Source organism: Nannobrachium achirus, assembly GCF_963921795.1.
Source record: "Nannobrachium achirus genome assembly, chromosome: 6".
In the NCBI taxonomy this organism is placed as follows: Eukaryota; Metazoa; Chordata; class Actinopteri; order Myctophiformes; family Myctophidae; genus Nannobrachium; species Nannobrachium achirus.
The window spans coordinates 53,149,419-53,172,814 of record NC_137815.1 but is presented as its reverse complement, the minus strand read 5'-3'; the positions used below and the strand labels follow the sequence as shown (position 1 = coordinate 53,172,814).

General features: G+C 44.0%; 1 protein-coding gene across 1 annotated transcript in view; it reads right to left on the bottom strand.

Moving 5' to 3' along the window:
• chd5 (chromodomain helicase DNA binding protein 5) overlaps positions 1-23,396 on the bottom strand; it is a gene marked incomplete at both ends in the record, with an annotated part of 62,927 nt that overhangs the window by 15,219 nt on the left and 24,312 nt on the right. The window contains 14 exons of the mRNA XM_080727507.1: positions 68-185; positions 544-675; positions 1,881-2,022; positions 4,130-4,303; positions 8,106-8,227; positions 8,827-8,964; positions 9,413-9,613; positions 10,666-10,857; positions 12,317-12,425; positions 12,927-13,058; positions 14,272-14,483; positions 16,572-16,778; positions 21,214-21,432; positions 23,211-23,377. Of these exons, the coding sequence (XP_080583633.1) occupies positions 68-185; positions 544-675; positions 1,881-2,022; positions 4,130-4,303; positions 8,106-8,227; positions 8,827-8,964; positions 9,413-9,613; positions 10,666-10,857; positions 12,317-12,425; positions 12,927-13,058; positions 14,272-14,483; positions 16,572-16,778; positions 21,214-21,432; positions 23,211-23,377 (2,265 nt within the window). The remainder of the gene's footprint in view (positions 1-67; positions 186-543; positions 676-1,880; positions 2,023-4,129; positions 4,304-8,105; positions 8,228-8,826; positions 8,965-9,412; positions 9,614-10,665; positions 10,858-12,316; positions 12,426-12,926; positions 13,059-14,271; positions 14,484-16,571; positions 16,779-21,213; positions 21,433-23,210; positions 23,378-23,396) is intronic.

Sequence of the window (23,396 nt, the reverse complement as noted above, 5' to 3'; positions counted from 1 at the left end):
GTAAGTGATTCAGAAAGAGAGTAAGTGGCAGCTCACAGTTGGAGAGATAGTGGATTAAGTGACTCACCGTTGAAACGGTCAATGGCCTCCTGCCTCAGGCCACCTGTAACACCTCCATCAATGCGTTCATATTTATAGCCTTCATACTCAAGGAAATCCTCAAGCAGGTCCAGCATTTTGGTCATCTAAGTTACAGAGGGGATTACAATGTTTATACTGTTGTGACCGCTGTTAAGTCAGTGTTGTGGAAAATGACATGTCCTTAAGTCTTAATATAAAACTGTGCTTTCAGCCTGCAGTCAAAAGGGAAAGTATGCTTGCCAATTTTAAAAATGTTTCCCACCAAAAGCTTTCAAATTGGTATTGTAACTGTTGTAAGATCAAATACAGCAGTACAGATTTAAATGTAATGTTTCAAAACACCACCACCAACACCAACAAAAAAGGATTCAATATCTATTTTCTGTATGGGATAGATTGCAAATTTAAGAGACTTTCAAATTGTACTGACTAAAAAGCACATCCTTAATTGTTGGAACTTACCTGAGAGAAAATGAGAACTCTGTGTCCTTCTTTCTTGAGTTGATTTAGCATCTTCTGAAGCAAAGTGAGTTTTCCTGAGGACTTTACCAGTTGATTGCCATCATAGGAGCCATTGGGTAATACAGGAGCTTCCTAGAAAGAGAGGGAAAGATAGGCTCTTTAAGGTGACTTCAAACAAACTACTTCCAAGGGCTCCAAACTGCCAGTCTGTTGTAGTCTGCTGGCATTAGTTGGCAAAATTGGCATTTATAATTCCGGCGACAGAACATTGCCTTCAGATGAGATCTCGAAGGACTGCAGCGCTCTCTGGCAGTGTTGCCAGGTCTGCTCATTATAAGCGACTTTGGTCTTGTTTTCCTGTAAAGCCTCTAGATGCGGGTTGCTTTTGTTTGGGCTTGTTTCTGAAGTGTAGTTGCTTAATTGGCCTTGCTTTCAACATTCTTTTAGAAAATAGCTAATGTAATAGAGCTAAAGTGGTGAAACTTTTGGGCTAGTTTTCGTAGACCTGGTCTCTTGTTTCACTCTTTCAGAATCTGGCAACCGGAGAGATTTCCTCTCGGTGCGGTGTGGTGCGGTGATTTCGCTCACCACAGCACTATTACTAGCTTTGCTTTGGAGTCGATTAGTATAGGAATTGAGAGTTGAGATATGGTATTTAGTTAAAATGTGCCACAAAAAGACTGAGCAAGTTCAGTTTTTCATCGACGGGTTCCGCCAGCCCTATCGACGGCAAGCGTCTCATTGCCGACCAGCTACCGATGGCTCCCGGTCGGCAGCCTGTCGGCAACAACGCTTTTCGGCGGAAATCGTGGCCGAATCGGTGCGGTTAAAAACAGCCTTTACAGACATTTACATGCAGGTGATTCTTTACAGATGACATACGGTATGAAAATCCCTTAAGCTCAAGTTAACCACAGAAAGTATTTCAGTCAACAAAAAAAAGAGAGACAGAAGTGACAGAAGTATTATTTTTGTATTGTTGCTAAAATGCTGAGGAACTAAAACGAAATATTATAATATATTCGTATATACATTATATACACTAACATTTGTAAGATGAAAATGTACCGGTACATGGCCAATAACTACCCAGCGCTGTTTTCTTTGAGTTTCACAAATCAAATCGCTTGTCAGTACCAAGATTCCCAAGTGTTGTGAGCATAAACCACTGCCATGGATGTGGTGTTCATGTGGGTGTGTCAGAAATATCCCACTGACAGTGTTCAAGCGTAATTGCTAGTACCAATGACAGTCTGAACTGTGACATGACAGTCGTATGATGACAGTCATAAAAGTCTTAACCTGCTGTTAGGTAGTGGTGGTTGATGTATACTTACCACAGCAGCTACAGGGAACAGGTAGGGGTGGTTGCAACATTTCTTCAGGTCCATCATGATGTTGAGCAGAGACACCTGGTTCCCCCCGCCCTTGGAGTTCAGCGCCTCAAAGTTCCGTGTGAGGATGAACTTGTAATACTTCCTGTGGAAGTCAGGATAAGAGATGACCAGATATACTTCCTTACAGACAAGAAAACTGAGGGAAGAGAAAGGAGAGATGTGACGGGGGCGGTCTAGAAGAGGGTTTGTGTATCTGTCTTTCTGTTTGTGTCCGTGACTAATCTCGCAAACCATTGGAATCATCAGCGGCATTTGTTTTTGTGCTATTACTTTCGTGGCCAGTGGCCTATACATGAAGTCACAGCATACGGCGCTATAGTGTCAATACTCAATATGACATAACCCACATGGAATCCACACCATTATTAGACCCCATCTTGTTTGCAATCTTAAAAGGAGCCCCCATTTTAACACTCAATATAAACTCCTACAGTTGTCACTCCTGAAGACAAATGACAAATGTTCAATGATGAATCAAATAAAATACATTTGTGTGTATGTAATGCTATGTTTGTAAGTAATAACTGTACAGTAAATGTATTCTGCCTACATGTGTGTGATGCATCTGCTACACTCAACGCTGTACAGTACATACAGTACAGAGGAAAATAACAGCAGCTTAACTTAGTACTCTAGAGCAGTGGTTCTCAACCTTTTCAGGCCATGACCCCCAAAATAATCATATTTCAACTGGGGACCCCCCACCCTACGAGCACAAAGAGTTATTTGTCTAACACGGTTATATTGTGAAACTAGAAGCAGTGCTCTTCCAAGCACAGGTCTCCACCAGGCCGTGCGTCCTGGTGGTGCTACTGTATAATAGGCCAATGTAAAAAGGGTGGCATATGTTCTTCACCATAGATCTTTCATGGCAATCGGACGCTGCATGCATGATTTGAAGCATTGTGTTCCAAAAATGTGTTTTGCTAAAGTCTACCTGCTGGTGGCGCTATAACAGGTCAATGTGAAAAAGGTAGCATTTGTTCCTTGACCTAGTGGGAATATGTGTGGCAAATTTCACGGTAATCGCAAGCTGCGTTGATGATTTGAGGCATTTTGTACAAAAACGGAGCAATCCTGCAAACTTTGGAAGCCTATATTAGCCAATTAGGATGGAATATGAAATATCAGACGGATCAGACTTGATCACATGACTATAGAGATACTGTGTACCGATTTCCATGATTTTTGGATAAAATCTCAAGGAATAATAATTGTGTTTTACACAAGTCGGCCTCCTGGTGGCGCTATAAAAGGCTGATGTGAAAAATGCAGGGAAAGGGTTTTTCCTTGGCCTCTCGGGAGTGCGCTTACAAAGTTTGAAACTGATCGGTGGAGTTATAGGTAAAACCACAAATCGGCCTGTTATAGCGCCACCATGAGGCTGATTTAAAAAATTTGAAGTGGCATTTCTATCTCGACCTAGTGGGAATGTGTGTGCGCGATTTCATGATAATTGGACTTTGCGTTTGGGATTTGAGGCATTTTGTTCAAAACGTCTCAATCCTACAAACTTTGGAAGCCAATCTTAGCCAATCAGGATGGAATATGCAAAATTGGACAGATCCGTGTCGATCACATGACTGTCGAGATACTGCCTACCGATTTGTAGGATTTTTGGACAAAATCTGCAAGAGTAGTGCACAGAAATGTGTTTTGCGAACATCGGCCACTAGGTGGCGCTAGAAAAGGCCCATTTGAAAAATTTAGGGCAGAGGTTCTAGATTGGCATCCAGGGAATGTGTGTGCTCACTTTGGCAGCGACCGGGCCAACGGCGACTGAGATTAGGTGCACACAAACTGCGAGGACGCACGGACGCACGGACGCACTGACGGACGGACGGACGGAGGGGAAAACATACTCTCCCCCATGCCTTCGGCTGGTGGAGACAATTAGCAGATCTAAATGCACACAACGCCTAGCAACGCAAGGCGTTGTGAGCATGTAGATTGGCTTCTTTCACAATTTCTGCCTCTAATATTTGACAATTTGGCCAATGTTTAATTTGTCATTTTAGACGTATTAAAAAGTCCTTAAATTGTCACTTTAGAAATGTGTGTCGGGTCCCCGACGCACAGGTTGAGAACCACTGCTCTAGTGAGGAACACCACAGAGGGCGTAACTCTGTACAAACTCCTGCACTGGAAGAATAACACAGCAGTGTAACTCAGTGATGTACAGTACATACTTCTGCATGGGGCTCAGCTCCACTCTGACGATGAGCTCTGTCTTTGCAGGCATGTTCTTGAAGACGTCGGCCTTCAGCCTCCTGAGCATGTGAGGCCCCAGCAGGTCATGGAGCTTCTTGATCTGGTCCTCCTTGGAGATGTCGGCGAACTCCTCCAGAAAGCCATCCAGGTTACTGGACAGGTCACGCACACAACGGGAAAGACAGTTTGCAAAGTTAAGAGTATTATTATAGAAGGGTCCAAGGTAGGGCTGTCACAATTATTACATAATCGTCTAATCGTAATTATTTGACATAATCGTGATTATTTTTCCTAATCGTCATAATCGTTTCCATGTTGAAAAATGTTCATATAAAAAAAATAGTGGAAATAGCCAATCTACAAGCTCACAACGTTGTGAGCTTGTAGATCGGCTATTTCCACTAAAGTTGTCAAATATGTCAGTAATTTCTTTGTATAGGCCTATTTAGGTTATGTGTCATATCTATCATGTGCAACTTCAAAGCCTAAAAGCCAAACAGAAATGTAATTGTCAACGACAAAAACACAATTAAATCGTTAATTGCAATTATTTGAGTGACAATTAATCGTCACGTAAAATGTCATAATCGTAGCTTGGTTTGATCTTTTATTGTATATTGACTGTCACACTCTGACATCACTTGTGATGTCAGGGGAACCTAACAGAATCCCTTGTATGCCCATATATGGAGATCCCTGATGTCATCAATATTAAGCCCATATCTGTGAATGCCCAATATATATACATGTCAGTCTAACCTATAAAAGGGATTCTGTTAGTGTGCTTCCCCGAACAGGACTTCATTTGGGAATGCCCATATATGGAGGCCACATTGGCCACATACGATCCCTTTTATGTCCATATATGGAGATCCCTGTCTGTAGAACAAGCCACACTGGTTAGACTGACATATATAGTCTATAGGTTAGCCCTCACCCCCTTTAGGGCGACGTCGCTTTTCGCCCCTTAGGCATCTTTGCGACCGTCAGGGAGCAGTTTACTATGAAAACCTCCACCGGCCGTCCGTCCGTCGGTCGGTCGGTCGGTCGGTCGGTCACACGTCACACCTTTGCCCTGCTCATATCTCCGCATCAGTATATAGGGCTTGTTTGTTTATTGTATGACATCACGCCACATCATCAGCTGTGGACTCTGTGATGTCATCGTATCTCCATATATGGCCATCTCCGTATATGGAGATATAAGTCGTCCATGCCCAAGTATGGGCTGGTGAGGTCAGACTTTGTGTGATGCGTAGGTTATCTCCATATATGGAGATTCAACATTCCAGGCAATGCTCTCTTCCCTGGTGTACGTTGCTGTGGCAACAGTCAGTTGTTGCTGGTATATATGTATACGTGTAACGCCTGATACTGTGGTGATGTGTCACTGTGACATCACAGGTGACATCGCAGTGATGTCAGATACTCAGAGCAGGGATCTTCATATATGGGCATAAAAGGGATTCTGTTAGGGATCTCCATATATGGGCATAAAGGGATTAGTGATGTCAGTTACTCAGAGCAGGGATCTCCATATATGGGCATAAAAGGGATTCAGTCAGATACTCAGAGCAGGGATCTCCATATATGGGCATAAAAGGGATTCTGTTAGGGATCTCCATATATGGGCATAAAAGGGATTAGTGATGTCAGATACTCAGAGCAGGGATCTCCATATATGGGCATAAAAGGGATTCGGTCAGATACTCAGAGCAGGGATCTCCATATATGGGCATAAAAGGGATTCTGTTAGGGATCTCCATCCATATATGGGCATAAAAGGGATTGTATCCCAGGACTGTGTGATGTCATCATATCTCCATATATGGAGACATAAGTTGCTCATGCCCAAATATGGGCTGGTGAGGTCAGACTTAGTGTGATGCGTAGGTTATATCCATATATGGAGATTTAACTTCAATGAGTATATAAGACCGGCATTATCTACCGACAGCTGCTATAAGCCAACCCTGGCGATAAGGTCTGAGTCGAAGAAATGCTTCTTTCCTGGCAAGAATTGCCCCTTTATACTGTAGGGCTCGTTTGGGTATTGTATGACATCACGCCACATCACCACATCATCACATCATCGGCTCCATATATGGAGATTCAACTTCAATGAGTAACCATGGCAAACTGTCAACTGCCCGTATGTCTTGATAATTGGGTAAACAGTTGGTTAGTAGGGTAAACCTTCAATGATTTTGACATCTTGTTACTAATCTGTCGGTAGATAATGCCGGTCTTATATAATGGTCATTTGTGTACGGTGTGATGTCATACTGATGTCAGCAGTGTGACAGGAGATAAGCGACCAACGGTCGCTTATCTCCCGATTAGGGAGTCTTACTGGTACTAGTTGCGACCGTCAGGGAGCAGTTTACTATGAAAACCTCCACCGGCCGTCCGTCGGTCGGTCGGTCGGTCGGTCGGTCGGTCGGTCGGTCGGTCGGTCGGTCACACGTCACACGTCACACCTTTGCCCTGCTCATATCTCCGCATCAGTATATAGGGCTTGTTTGTTTATTGTATGACATCACGCCACATCATCAGCTGTGGACTCTGTGATGTCATCGTATCGCATCAGTATATAGGGCTTGTTTGTTTATTGTATGACATCACGCCACATCATCAGCTGTGGACTCTGTGATGTCATCGTATCTCCATATATGGCCATCTCCGTATATGGAGATATAAGTCGTCCATGCCCAAGTATGGGCTGGTGAGGTCAGACTTTGTGTGATGCGTAGGTTATCTCCATATATGGAGATTCAACATTCCAGGCAATGCTCTCTTCCCTGGTGAGAATTGCCCCTTTATATAGGGCTTGTTTGTGTATTGTATGACATCACGCCACATCATCAGCTGTGGACTCTGTGATGTCATCGTATCTCGATATATGGCCATCTCCGTATATGGAGATATAAGTCGTCCATGCTCAAGTATGGGCTGGTGAGGTCAGACTTTGTGTGATGCGTAGGTTATCTCCATATATGGAGATTCAACATTCCAGGTGTAACTATGGCTACCCGTATGACGTGAGAGGTGGAGGTTGTGATATTTGTGGAGATAAGCGACCAACGGTCGCTTATCTCTCGATTAGGGAGTCTTACTAGTATATATACTGTATATGCGATAGACACCTTACTGCAAGTTAATTATTAGGAGCTAATAAATAACTTTATGCAGTTGTCAATCGCTGTTCTCTGGAGTGTGCAGTCCCTTTCTTATGGAAGGTCCATCCCTTATTTACAGTTTAGACCTATATGCATGCTAAGTGCTAACTAGACTTGCACCTCCTATTTTTTAGTGTATTATTTTTTTTTAATGTGCAGGAGTCCTCTTGAAATGAACAATTTGTCACTATAATGTAATCTTAAAGCACCCAAATTAGCATAATCTGTTCTTGAGAGCAAAATGACTCCATTAACAGCTCATACTGTAGCTCTAGAGGCTTGCAGAGGAGCTGGTGAAGTCACTGGTGCACCTCCCTAGCCAGGAGCACTTCATTATGGGGGCAGGAGCACTGTGCAGCTCCCAGCTGCCTCGGGGAGAAGCCAGGGGCTAATAGCACAGCCCTGGGGACAGGGAGGTGGAAGGCCAATGTGATGGGGGGATGGATGGAAGGATAGAGAGATGAGGGGATGGTGAGATGGAGGGATTGCTGGATTTAGGGGATGGGTGACTGGATGGTTGGGTGAAGGTAAAGGGATGACAAGGGATGAAAGGATAAAAATATGACAATCTGGACGGAGGGGGAGAGGGGAATAGATGGATGGAGAGGTTGAGGACGAGAAGGATGGAAACTTACTTCAGGCGTGTTCACAGGAAAGAGATACTTTACTGCACCGATGCGTTTCAGGGACAGAGCTAGCTAATAGCAGAGCCCAGGTGGTGTAGGGAGTCGGGACAGAGGAGGACATAAGGAAGAATGAGAGGTCAGAGTCTTACTTGAAGCGCTCTGGAGTGAGGAAGTTAAGTAAATGGAACAGTTCTTCCAGGTTGTTTTGCAGAGGGGTTCCGGTCAGCAGTAGCTTATAGTAGATCTTATATCCATTGAGAATCCTGAAGAACTGAACAGGACACACAGTGATAACAATATCACAATCACAGAGGAAAACAAAGAGTGGAAAATAATTTCTAATAAGCAACCTTTGATGTGACTTCTCATACTGCACACTAGATTTGCTAAAAGGCTGTACTGCAGGGGTCTTCAACAGGGGCTCCGGGACCCCTAGGGGGTCCTCAGAGTTACTATAGGGGGTCCTCCAAATCTTTGTGTGGTAGAAACTTTTTTTTTATTTTTTTATAGTAACCACTTGAACCCTAGTGTCCTTATTCTGAACTTTAGCCAAAAATAGCAGATCTAGAATAGCAGATCTACAAGCTCACAACGCCTCGCGCTGCGTATTTTTGACAAAGAGCTTTGGTATAGAGGGGAAAAAGAGTGAAAGATCAAATTTATTATGTATTGACAGTTCAAGTGGTTAAATATCTGAAAACACAAATTGACATGAATACAAAATACCAAAATACACTGATGATTGTGCTGTCAAACAATGAAACAAACTATATGGAATCTATGAAAAGGTAGTGGTCCCTGCTTCATCTCTCTCTGAACAAAGGGGTCCTTGGCCTGAAAACGTTGAAGACCCCTGCTGTGCTGTGTTACCTTTGACTGATTGTTCTTGAGTCTGTGGGCCTCATCCACCACTAAGCAGGCCCAGCCAATGGAGCCCAGAATGGCTTGATCTATAGTGATGAGTTCATACGATGTCAGCAGCACATGAAACTTGATAGGTGTGTCTTTCTGCAGGGGAAACAACGCAGATGATCAACAACGCATGATGACGCAACATCCAACTGAGACTTTACAGCTAATGATTCACAGCAATATGGCATTATATTCAGTGTTGTATATCAAACACGTGAAGAAATGTAAGATATCGGTAGGAATACCTAAAGCCGAAATGCCTAAAGTTATACACAACTGGGTGCTGTGTCGCATGTCGACATGTCACACTGCAACATCTATTTCCGACACGTGACAACAGTACCAAAACAAGCATAAATCACCCCTAAACGATCAAAGTAACGAAATAAAAGCACGTTCTAAACAGCACAACGTGCTATAAACAGTCTTGGTGGAGTAGCATAGTGTAGAATCTACACTATGCTACTCCACCAAGACTGTTTATAGCACGTTGTGCTGTTTAGAACGTGCTTTTATTTCTACACTGTAGATGAGAAGGAGTTACCTTGAGGCGGAAGACCTTCCGACCTGTCTTGACAGGCGGGTCTTCAAAAGTGAACTCGTTCTCCCTGATGACGGCCCTGCTGTCTTTGTCCCCCGTATAGGTCAGCACGTAGAAGTCTGGGGCCCACATCTCAAACTCCCTCTCCCAGTTGATGATGGTGGACAGGGGTGCACTCACCAGGAAGGGCCCTTTGGAATGACCCTGAGACGCAGGGGTGGGAACACAGGCACAGTAACTAAGCAACCAGAGGTGGAAAAAGTACAAGTAAGTAAAAGTATCAATACTGCAATGTAGAAACACTGTTACAAGTATAAGTAAGGAATTCAAAATGTACTTGAGTAAAAGTATGAAAGTGTTGTCATGAAAATGGACTTAAATTACCAAAATAAAAAGTACAAAATGTTTGAAAAGAGCAGATTTACAAGCTCACAACGTGTCGCATTGCGACGCGTTGTTTAAAAAGAAATAGTTTAAAAAGAAATAGTGCATGGCCTGGTGCTGGTGCAGCGGTCCATGGGTTCTATGTAGCCTGACAGTGTGTCATGGGTTCCGATCCCAATGGCCTTTGCTGCATGTCACACCCCATCTCTCTGTGCATTTCCTGTCTACCTACAGTTAACTATCAATAAAGGCATAAAAAGCGCCCCAAATAAATCTTTAAGAAAATAATTAGCACAAAGTACTGATATAATAACAACTTAAAACATAATTCATAACTTTTTGTTTGGTTGTATATATTGCAATAATGTGTTGCACAGCTGGACTAACACCAGTGTGCCTTGGCACACCGTTTGAGATACAGCATGCATAATGTACAAGGAAAGGTATAGGCCTACGACAGTATGGAAATATACGCTGCTAATGCTATGTGGAATATACAGTACAGGGGAACAGCATATTTTAACAGTTTTTCCGCCTGATGCAGCATGGCTCATTAACAAGGGCCACTGTCCCCCACAGACAGATCTGTTATCCAGTTGGACATTTTCAGTCAGCAAAGATACAGTAGTGATTAAGTTAGATGTTCACAGGAATGCCACGCACACCAAAGTCTTTGGTGCTGGTCCACGGCCGAAGGATCCAAATGATCAAGAGACAATAAAGTGGCCGCACACACTGGCTAACGTTTTATTCTGGACACAATGTTTTGGCAGCTCTATTACTGCCTTCTTCAGGGTATGAGTTAGATATCCGCTCAGATGTGTTTCGACTGAAACTAGCCAGTACAATGTCGGTGTTCATCCATTCCTCACCTCCTTGTAGAGCGAGTAGAGGAACACTATTGTCTGCACCGTCTTGCCCAGGCCCATTTCATCAGCCAGGATGGTGTCTGTGCCCTGAGCCCAGGAGAACCTCAGCCAGTTCAGTCCCTCCAGTTGATACGGATGTAGCGTGCCCCCTGTGGCATTTATGTACCACGGCTGGTGTTCAAACTTAATAGTTGGCTGGTAACGAGAGAAGAACAATGAGAACGTTTTCTACTGTATCACCCATAGATAGAAAGTTTCACTTGTCAATTGCTCTGTATAAGAGCGTCTGCTAATTGACTAAATTATGAATTGCAATTGTAAATTGCCATGCACCCTTTTTTTGTGTTAACAATCTGCCATTTTACAGGAGGAGCCAGTGCTTCAGATGGTGCTTCAGATAGTTATCCATAGCAGATGGACAGCTATGGATAACCAAAGTATCCTTGTGGCTGTTCAGTGGCTGGGTGTTTCTAAAATGTTCATTTATTGAGCAACTAGTCCTTACCCGTTCAAAGATATGAGCTCCGAAATGATGTGCAGTGTGTGGGTTATGGGATGTGCACTGTGCACACGGTATATGAGGGATGGAAAGTAACTTTAACTGGTACTTGCATGATAATATGTAGGAGCATCAATGTAAGAAATACCCGTTTCGTTTAATGGCTATGTGTGTGTGTGTGTGTGTGTGTGTGTGTGTGTGTGTGTGTGTGTGTGTGTGTGTGTGCAGCGGTTTGGACCGTGAGACCATCCGCAGAGTGGTCTGTGTTTCTTTTTGAGAGGGTCGGTCCGCCTGAAAAACGCGTTTTGGAACAAAACGGTTACGTTTTGCGCGTTTGTGACGCCCTCTACGGGTCGAATTGGAAATGCTTCTGGGGATTCGTTGAGTAAGCCACCCGCAACCTGTGGCAGAAATTCAGTGTTGACTCGACGTTTTGTTTGTGATTTATGGCTATTGTTTGCAAAACGGGCCCCTCCCGCTAACTTTGGAGGCCCGTTACGAACGAACGGTATGGACTATCAAAATATCCCTTGACTATGTTCATTGCATGGGTTCAGAGATCATGTGTCCCCATTTTCGTGACATTTGAAGAAAATATGTAGGAAAAGGAGCAAAAAGTGTGTTTTGGAGAAAATTCAAAATGGCGGAAAATCTATCCTGACGCAAATGGGCGGGGCCTATATCGGGAGATGCGTATTGACCCAAGGAATCCAGGGAAAAAAGAATTTTAATGTTCCGACCTACGGTTCAAGAGTTACAGGCCGAAACGTAAAGTGGACTGTTATAGCGCCACCATGAGGCCAATTTGTGAAAGTGACAAACGGGCTTCACAGTTATGTCAGGTGTGTTCATATGCTAATGGTGATGCGATTTCAGATCAATTGCTCCAGCCACTGAGGAGAAACGCTGTTTCAGACACTCACTCAGACACTCACTCAGACATTTGGTGAATTATATGTTAGATACCAAGGCAATGCTCCCAGCAACACACGTGTAAGGGTGTTTATGAAATATGCAATTATTTAATGAACAATTGTGAAGAGGTGCAGATTGTAAATGTTCCCTGTAGCGGGCAATAGCGACCCACTGTGTCAGACACTACAGCTCAAAGAGGGACCTTATCTATCACTGCCCTAAATTATCTGGTCAACTTACATCTATGATGGGAGCGTCCGGGGGGATTTCCCTCTTTGGATGGTCATCTTTGATTTTCTTTCCTTTCCTCACCACCAGGGGGCGTTGATCGTCCCCCAGTATCTGCTCCCTGTAATATTATAAACAGCATTATTATCACAGATAAGTTGGTGGGAGGGGGTGGGGGGTGCAGCAGCAGTAGGCATAATGTATTAGTTTAGTTGTCTCAGTTTGCGCATGTGCAAATGTGCAAAGCTAAGAGGCAGAGATCACAAACAGTGAAGAAAGGAGAGTAGAATAATGCATGGATAAGGGAACAGATATCTAGAGGTAGACTGCATGTCCAGTAAAAGAGTTGAGAACCATAGAGACACATTGCAATAGAATTCAGGCTCACTGTGAACTCACAAGCATAGGGGGAAAAATATTGCTGTTATTGTATGTTGAATTTTATGATTAGTGAACCTAACTTCCGGATAATTAATCACTCTATACGGTCCCCCTCGGCCTTACTGCTGGGCACAAAGCCAGGGGCATTCATTCTGCCTGTGCAAACTCCCCGTCATTGACAACCTCTTAAAAAACGGCAATGAAAAGAGACATAAATTAAGCGAGATGCTGTGAACCGGACCTGTGGTCCCAGTAGCAAGCCTTGTGGATGTCGTATTCTGGGACATCGAAGTCATCCACCTCCCAGGTGCACTGGTCATACGGCAGGTCTCTCCACTTGATCAGATAATGCGCTTCTCCATCCTTATCAAAACTACAGGGAAAACAAGCACAGAGATGGTCAAAAGTATTAAAGGATGGGTTCAGCTCGTTTCCAAGCACATCATCGCTATCTTCTATCTCGGTGGTTTTCAACCAGTGGTCCGGGGACCACCAGTGGTCCTTGAGGGGGTTCCAGGTGGTCCCCATCTAAATGATGGAAGAGTTGGTAACCAAATGGACCCTTATAGATCTTTAACTCTTGAGAGAGTGTAAAACAAAACCTAAATGGTCCCATAAGGGTCCATTTGGTTTCATTTTACGGCCTCAAGAGTTAGGTTATTGTTAAACATCTGCATTACTTGATTTACAAGAAGTCTACAAAATTAGAGAATATAGAAGAATTGTTATTTTGGTCAAGGTTTGACTGTCATCTATCCTATTGGTACCACATCAATACAGCATGGAATTGTGGACAAAATGTTATCCAAAGAAAACAAAATAAAAATATTCAAAGTTTGGGGTTTGAGGGGCTAAATGATGTCATTAATTGGCGGTCCGTGGCTCAAAGGCAGAATAAACTAGACTGCACTCTGTCGAGGTACCAACTTGCGCCTTGTGCGTTCGTGGCCATATATGGTCTACTTGTGTGCCAACAGAGCGCGCAATGGACCCTATTCACGCCCCAGCAAATTTCTCAGCAACTTCCTGGCGCTGACGTCAGCTTTGAAGGGGAAACTAAGACAGAAATCGCTGGACTTTTTTCGAACGGTAAAGTAAATTATAATGCTTTGTGCCTTTTACTATCTTGTGTTCTTGATCATGCTAGCCGTATTTTATACTTTACTATTCGGAAATTGCATTAAATCACTTCAGCACCAGGAAGTTGCTGAGTGGGCGGGGCGTGAATAGGGCTAATTACAGTGATCGGTGATGAGTGCATGCTGTCTGAATGTACTGTATGTGGGTGGGGCAAGTTGGCACTCTGTCGAGGTGCCAACTTGCGATTTGTTATTTATATCAGGTCGCACTTGTTGGTGGTGACATCAATGAGAGCGCTGCTCCCTCATTGGCCACATTGTACTGTCGGACAGAAACCGACAGCCAGAAACAGACGGCACGAACGCAGTACTTGCACGTTCTGCTGGCGCAAGTAATAATGGACCTTGATATGAAAAGGGTTGAAAACCACTGATCTATCTCCAATTTTGAAAACATTATTAAAACATTAATAATCATGTCACATACAGTCGGGTGTGTGTTCATACCTGTGGTTGACTATTCTGTGGATGACCATCCATTCTGGTTTGATTCCATAGCGGTAGAAGCGTTCCTCCATAACGGCGTATTCTGGGTCTTTGCTCTTCCTCTTCTCGCTGTTCAACTCCTCTTCCCCAGAGCCATAGTCGTATGGCGGGGGCTCGTCCATATCGTTCTTACGCTGGTAGTTACGGTACATGACAGTGTGGTACAGATCCAGCTACACAACCAAAAGAATGTAAGGTGATTAACCACTTGAACGGTCCAGTGTTGATTCTGTCGACTACAACTGACAAAAACAAATAAAACTAAATAAAACAAATAAAATAAACAAATTCAAATTAGACTAAAATGTTAGGGAGGGACTAGTGGAGAAGAGAGCCAGTAGAACTAAAAGACAGTAAGTCATTTTATGTTTGGTTGCGCTCTGAAAATAGCAGATCTACAACAGGTCACAGCGCGACGCGTTGTGAGCTTGTAGATCGCCTATTTTCAGCATGCAACCAAGAGTCATCAGAGACGCCATCAAGGCCCGCCAAAATACATTTAGTCGACTAAATCAACTGTATATTTAGTTGACTAAAAATAGACTAAAACCAAAACATTTCAGATAACTAAAATATGACCAGAACTAAATGAAATGTTATTCAAAAGAGTAAGACTAAAGCTAAATCAAAACCTGCTGCCAAAATCAACACTACTTGAACCCCAGCATCCATATTCAGGGCATGTCATAAGAGGTAGATCAATTAAACCGATTAGTTTGATTAACTGTTGCACCCCTAGATTGAGATATAGAAGGTAAAAGGTTCAAGAAGTTAGAAAGCGATATATCAACAAGTTACATTCAAGGATACACATTCTGTACCACAGGGTAACCATGGCCCCCTCCCTTTTTTCCCTCTAAAAGTGGTTAACGAATGAGATATAAAACATTAATTGTCACCTGGAGCCTAAAGCGGTTGGTGCCAGTAATGGGGACAGCTAAGGCTAATAACATGATTACGTTTATTGGCACAGATTTAATCTTGACAGGCTGGATTTAAAACTAGCACAGCCCCCCCTGTGAACCCTCTGATTTCTGTACTGTCCAATTAACATTCAGCCACATTGTGTGTAACTGGGGGCAGCACTTCATGGTAGGGAGGAAGGGGGAAGGGGGTTTTGTTGATTTTACTTTATTTGGTTTTGAATGTACACTTTGTTATGCAAAGCAGCCTTGGTTGTAAACAATTATGAGAAATGTACATTTAGGAATATTTGTTCTCTTTCACTGTAATGTATTTTCTTTTTGGGTGTGTTTATGTATGTCTGTTTAAAAAATAAGGAAGCAATGTTTAATCTGAATGTTTAATTTGAAAATGTATATTTTTATGCCTGACTTTGTGAAAAATATTTGAAGCAATTAACATTCAGCAGAAATTGCCGTGCATGTACTGTAAGAGAGAACAGGCCTGCAAAGCCAGGTAAGGTTAGAGTAAGAGGTACTGTAGTTAAGGCCAGTATATCTCAAACCTGAGGATTGGCCAAGCAGAAATGTACGCTTTTTGGCTTTATTTCAGGTCTAAAGCAATTTACTACTGTATACTCATGTAAATGGCTATTTGGCAAAACTCAATGAATGCATTAGACGTGTGCTCACTGCTGAACGATAACTTTTAGTCAACTGCACTGTTATGTACAGCAGGGGTCTTCAACATGTTCAGGTCAAGGACCCCTTAGTTGAGAGAGAGATGAAGCAGGGACCCCCACAACCTGTTCATAGATTCCATATCGTTTCATTGTTTGACAGCACAATCATCAGTGTATTTTGGATTCAAGTCAATTTGTGTTAACCATTTGAACCGTCAATACTTCTCCCGTCACCAAACCTCTCTGCCGAAAATAGCCGATCTACAAGCTGCGAGGCGTTGTGAGCTTGTAGATCTGCTATTTTTGTCTAAAGTTCTCAGAATCTGATTAAGAATCTGGCTATAATGGAGATTTTCTTTTTTTTTCCTTTCTATCACACAAAGATTTGGAGGACCCCCTGTAGTAACTCTGAGGACCCCCTAGTGGTCCCGGACCCCCTGTTGAAGAGCCTTGATGTACAGTATGTTACCTGGCTACAGCAGGGAGACAAAGCTTGCAAAGGGTGCAGAGACTCCCTCCATCTGTTGTTCCACACCACAAGCTAATAGAGATTCCATTGGAACACTTTGTCACTTGGAAACCCTCTTTCAGTTCCATAACTGACAGGGAGAACACACGGATCAAGTGGACCAGAAACAATCTATTTACGACTGGAACCTGAACTCTGACATCTCACCTGCAGCTCGCTAACCCAGGAGCAGTGCCAGTAGGAGAGGCCGGCCCACTTGACAAAGAGCTCCCTCTCCGCGTGACCCTTAAGCGGGGGCTTAACCAGGGGGTCCTGGAGCTCGCCGTCGGGGCCGGGAGGCAGCTCAGCTGGCAGCGGGGGTTCCCCCCATGTCCAATGTAAAATCCTCTGTACCTTGCCTTTCAGCGGTGGACACTGTGTGTGGAAGGGAGATGAGAGATGAGAGACATTCCTCCTTTACTTTCAGAAATCCTTCTCTACTGAATGTTGTCAGCTTGGAAATACTGTATGAGACCAGTAGTTACTAGATGTTTGGTATTAGTGTTTTCTATTTTTAAGTTTAAAACATCTCCCTAAATACTGTATATATATTTTTTGTAATAAAGCTTTGACTGTTTAGCTCACAATATATCTCAGAGAATACTGCTATAATACTACTACAGTAAAAGATACAGTACATACACATTCCTACATCTATCTATAAATGCGAGAAGTCTCTGCGTGTGTGTGTGTGTGTTTGTAATCCGCGTATCTCGAGAACCGTTCGTCCCACCGGCTTCAGATTCGGCACGCGCGTTCCCCGCCGCGGCACGGAGTGCAGTGCCGGGTCTCGACCCGACCCGACGCGCGGTTTTCCCAAACCGGCGCGAAACGTTCGGAATCTCCTTATGCGGGGTTGATTGTTGACATCAGGCTGTTTCTGAGGAAATCGGCGAAAGCTCTGACTCATTGTGACATCACTTCATAAAAGGCTCTGACATCACGTACGCCACATGAGTCAACAAAAAATCTCTGTGAATGTGTATGTATGTAGGTAATCCACGTATCTCGAGAACCGTTCGTCCCACGGGCACGCGCGTTCTCCATATGGGCGTGCGTTCCCCGCCGCGGCACGGAGTGCAGTGCCGGGTCTCGACCCGACCCGACGCGCGGTTTTCCCAAACCGGCGCGAAACGTTCGGAATCTCCTTATGCGGGGTTGATTGTTGACATCAGGCTGTTTCTGAGGAAATCGGCGAAAGCTCTGACTCATTGTGACATCACTTCATAAAAGGCTCTGACATCACGTACGCCACATGAGTCAACAAAAAATCTCTGTGAGTGTGTATGTATGTAGGTAATCCACGTATCTCGAGAACCGTTCGTCCCACGGGCACGCGCGTTCTCCATATGGGCATAAAATGAATGCCCCCATATGAGAACCGTTCGTCCCACGGGCACGCGCGTTCCGTCCCACGGGCACGCGCGTTCTCCATATATGGGCATAAAATGAATGCCCCCATATATGGGCATAAAATGGATAAAGGGACACAGACAGACAGATTCAGAGATCTCCGAGAACCGTTCGTCGCGTTCCGTCCCACGGGCACGGGCGTTCTCCATATATGGGCATAAAATGAATGCCCCCATATATGGGCATAAAATGGATAAAGGGACACAGACAGACAGATTCAGAGATCTCCGAGAAACGTTCGGAATCTCCTTATGCGGGGTTGATTGTTGACATCAGGCTGTTTCTGAGGAAATCGGCGAAAGCTCTGACTCATTGTGACATCACTTCATAAAAGGCTCTGACATCACGTACGCCACATGAGTCAACAAAAAATCTCTGTGAGTGTGTATGTATGTAGGTAATCCACGTATCTCGAGAACCGTTCGTCCCACGGGCACGCGCGTTCTCCATATGGGCATAAAATGAATGCCCCCATATGAGAACCGTTCGTCCCACGGGCACGCGCGTTCCGTCCCACGGGCACGCGCGTTCTCCATATATGGGCATAAAATGAATGCCCCCATATATGGGCATAAAATGGATAAAGGGACACAGACAGACAGATTCAGAGATCTCCGAGAACCGTTCGTCCCACGGGCACGCGCGTTCCGTCCCACGGGCACGCGCGTTCTCCATATATGGGCATAAAATGAATGCCCCCATATATGGCCACGGCACGGAGTGCAGTGCCGGGTCTCGACCCGACCCGACGCGCGGTTTTCCCAAACCGGCGCGAAACGTTCGGAATCTCCTTATGCGGGGTTGATTGTTGACATCAGGCTGTTTCTGAGGAAATCGGCGAAAGCTCTGACTCATTGTGACATCACTTCATAAAAGGCTCTGACATCACGTACGCCACATGAGTCAACAAAAAATCTCTGTGAGTGTGTATGTATGTAGGTAATCCACGTATCTCGAGAACCGTTCGTCCCACGGGCACGCGCGTTCTCCATATGGGCATAAAATGAATGCCCCCATATGAGAACCGTTCGTCCCACGGGCACGCGCGTTCCGTCCCACGGGCACGCGCGTTCTCCATATATGGGCATAAAATGAATGCCCCCATATATGGGCATAAAATGGATAAAGGGACACAGACAGACAGATTCAGAGATCTCCGAGAACCGTTCGTCCCACGGGCACGCGCGTTCCGTCCCACGGGCACGCGCGTTCTCCATATATGGGCATAAAATGAATGCCCCCATATATGGGCATAAAATGGATAAAGGGACACAGACAGACAGATTCAGAGATCTCCATATATGGGCGTGAAATGGACGCAAATAGACAGATATCTCCATATATGGGCATATATGGGCAGACGTACGCCACATGAGTCAACAAAAAATCTCTGTGAGTGTGTATGTATGTAGGTAATCCGCGTATCTCGAGAACCGTTCGTCCCACGGGCACGCGCGTTCTCCATATATGGGCATAAAATGAATGCCCCCATATGAGAACCGTTCGTCCCACGGGCACGCGCGTTCTCCATATATGGGCATAAAATGAATGCCCCCATATATGGGCATAAAATGGATAAAGGGACACAGACAGACAGATTCAGAGATCTCATACGGCATAAAGGGACACAGACAGACACACAGACAGACGGATACAGAGATCTCCATAAATGGGCATAAAATGGACGCAAATGGCATATATGGGCATAAAATTTACGCAGAATCACAAAGATCTCCATATACGGGCATAAAGGGACACAGACAGACAGATTCAGAGATCTCCATATATGGGCGTGAAATGGACGCAAATAGACAGATATCTCCATATATGGGCATATATGGGCATAAAATGGACCCAGAACTATATCTGCAGTGATCTCCATATATGGACATAAAATGGACGCTGACAGACAGACAGATAACAGATATCTCCATATATGGGCATAAATGGACACAGGCAAACAGATGGTCAAAACGGGTCCTATGACAACAGGTATAATGGGGTTTGCATTAAAGGGCGGGGCATTCATTCCCTATTTACGTTGTTCCGAGTTGGCCAGGTCGCCGACTAGACGCTGGGAAGGGCGGCCCAGCTTCTAGTTATTAGCAATTTGAGATAATGCTGTACTAACGTTGATAAGGATGCCATCATAATTTTGAACTGGTGACTCATCTTGTTTATAAAACTTTATGTTGTAATAAACTGTATTATGTTCTAACTAGTAAGACGCCTCAGGGCGACAAGCGACCTCGCCCTAAAGGGCGATGTTGCGCCATGTCTTGGCCATCTGGCCAGTTACAGTATGTATATTGGACCATTTACTATGGAGACCCCTGGTACCCATATATGGAGATCCATATACTGTATGTGGAGATATGCTGTGAGAGCCCAAACATGCTTACTCAGTTATTCGTTATGTGAAAGTCCTATGATGTCTATGACATCTGACATCATACCCTTGTATGCCCATACATGGAGATCCCTGGGCTGTCTTGACCATCTGTCTTGGCCATATATGGATTCCGTTAGTGTGGTATGTGGCCGATGTGGCCTCCATATATGGGCATTCCCGTATGAAGTCCCGTTAGATATGGGCTTAATATTGATGACATCAGGGAACTCCATATATGGGCATAAAAGGGATTCTGTTAGTGTGACATCACAGTGAAGCCAGAGCATGATGTCAGAGCGGCAAACCCATATACCGTAAAAAAGTGTACTACGTAGTACGTACACGTACGGACTACGGACGGAGTCAGCATGTGCCGTTTCGGTCGCAATAAACATCAATAGCTTATTGGCATTTTTCAGACCTTTGCATAATGCATACTATCATCACAGAGATGCAATCATCTCTAGAATGAACTAGGGCATTAACGAAAAAGTCAACAAGTCGACTCAGTCGACTTCATTACACAAGGCGACTCCCACAGAGAAAGTCGAAAGTCGAAGTTTAAAAAATATATATATACTTTCTATTGTGAAAATAGCTGATCTACATGCTCACAACGCCTCGCGATGCGAGGCGTTGTGAGCATGTAGATCAGCTATTTTCACAATTTTTGCCTATATATATTTGACAATTTGGACAATGTTTAATTTGCCATTTTAGAGGTATTAAAAAGTTCTTAAATTGGCACTTTAGAAATGTGAAGATACCCTCTGTACACTTAAACTTTATGTTGGTTTGTTTACAGTTGAGTGAGACAACAACGTTTCACATTAAGTCAATCAAAATAATTGGGGGGTCGTGTGTGATGTGATGACGTCATCAAACGATAAAGTCGACTTCAACTCAACTTTTTACTGAGTCGAGTCGATTGCAAAAAAAAAAAAGTCGAGTCGACTTGCACAAGTCCTAGAATGAACAATACATTTTAGGAGCAATATTGCTTACAATGCAGCGCGGACACAACCATTCCCCGTTGGGTATCTCGGGGAGGGGCGGGTTGAGGCAGTGTATGTGGTAGGACGACGGGCACGTGTCACAACACAGCAGCTCCCCTCCGTCTTTACACACTCGGCAGAACTCCATGTGGTCGTCCTCCTCTTCTCCCACTGGCTCCTCCTCCTCCTCCTCCTCGTCCTTCGCCTCCCACTGGATGCCCTCCTTCTCCTGAGGGAGAGACCCGTGAGCGGCACATGTGTGGTCAGAGATGTCCTGGAGGTCCAGGTAACCCATGCAGATGTAAAGTTCACGCCTTTTTATTTAATCTCTGAATTAGATTCAAGTTTTTCAAGCGAATCATTTGCCTGACACCTGACGAATTCCATTTTATTTCAGTTCATTATTCCTGGGAGTCTTTTCAAAACACCTCAAAAACAACATCAATTCTACCGTATCTTGAGCTGTTTACTTCATCATCATCATCATCTTATTCAAAGGATACTGATTGGCCTGGTTGGAATTCCAACTGAGAAGTCACACTGGACGACAGAAGAACCTGACCCCTGAAATGTTCATTCCCAGATTGAGGTGGTTATTGCCTTTTTTTACACACCTTCGCATTTACAAGTACTACACACACTATACCAGGGGTTCTCAAACTCTGTTGTCTCACGGCATTGTTACTTTATAGCACCTTACATTTACAGTATGTCATATAACTATCGGTATGTACATTTGTAAATCTTTCCCCCTAAGATACATTATGTCACGAGGAAAACCAGAGAGAATATCAGTTTCCATTAGGACAGATTGAAAATAACGTTATACTTGACATTAAACCACTTGAACCCCAGCATCCCTATTCTGGGGAGAAATTCCCCAGTCTATCTACATTGTAAACTATAAATAAAGGCAGAAAAGCCCCAAAAACTGGAGTGATACTGATGAATTCCAAGTATTTTGCGGCACTATACAGACAATAAAATATTCAAATTACAGTATGTCTATCGACAAGACATGGAGGCCAAGAAGGCCTCTAATCCAAGGCTACCAGTCTGTTCTCAAATTAATTGGTGTGAAATCCACATTACACTTGAAGTGAACTGCATGATCATAATGTTCAACCTATGCCATGAGCAGTGAGCCCTCCCAGGGTTTAATGAAAGTCACCTGCGTGCTTAGCAGCATTAACGTGTGAGCGCAAGAGGGTGCGAGGGCTCAAAATGAAATCAACATGAGCCCTTTGTACAGTTGTTTACAAGAGCAAAAATTATACAGTGCTCACTTTCAAGAGAGAAAGGGTTTTTGCCATCTCTGATGATGAGTATTTTAGCCTGCTGTACCAGGGCCCCCAGGTCTAGGTCTCAGCCCTCTGAATCTGGCCCTAGTTCCTACAATACTGATATATTTCAAATTCACTGATAGCAGGAACATTAAGCATACTGCTGCTACTCCATCTCAATTCCATCATACATAACACTATACATAACATAACACAAAGCACAGGATTGTTTTCAGTTTTTTCAAAGCAAAGAAGTATCTCAATCCATGGCAGTAAGAAGTTCTCCTTCCACTCTACAATCCAGATAATAGCTCAAATCCTGGCTAAGTTCCTATTTGCGATAAGCTGTTTATGTGCGTCTTCATATCCCACTCATGAATATCCCTGTGCACATGAGCAGACAGAATATTCAGGATATTAACATGGAAATTGATCTGACACAGATTGCAGAAAACAGATATTACAGTAAATGGGTTAAGATGGCTACATTCTTTACCCCGGTATCCCAGTTAATATCTTGCCTGTGCCAGATATCATATTGGTTCACCATAATTGGAATAAGAACGCGGCTTCCCGTAATCAGGATAATAACATAATCAGGTTACTGGAAACAGGATTTACACGGACAAGCTGTGTGAGTGATAATATAATATCTTCGATATGAATGGGTCATCAGCGTGCATGAAAGCTCACTGTGGGATAGTTCAAATGAAATCGCACTCACGCAGTGGGGGCAGCTCCACTTGCCCTCGGGGGCCTTCTCCAGCTCGGGGTCGAGGCAGACCAAGTGATAGGCCCGGGGACAGGTGTCACACAGGATAATCTCGCCGCCTTGCTGGCACACTTCGCAGTAGTCTTGGTGGTCCGTCTCATAGCCATCGCCATCTTCCTCTGGACAATGCAAAGGGCA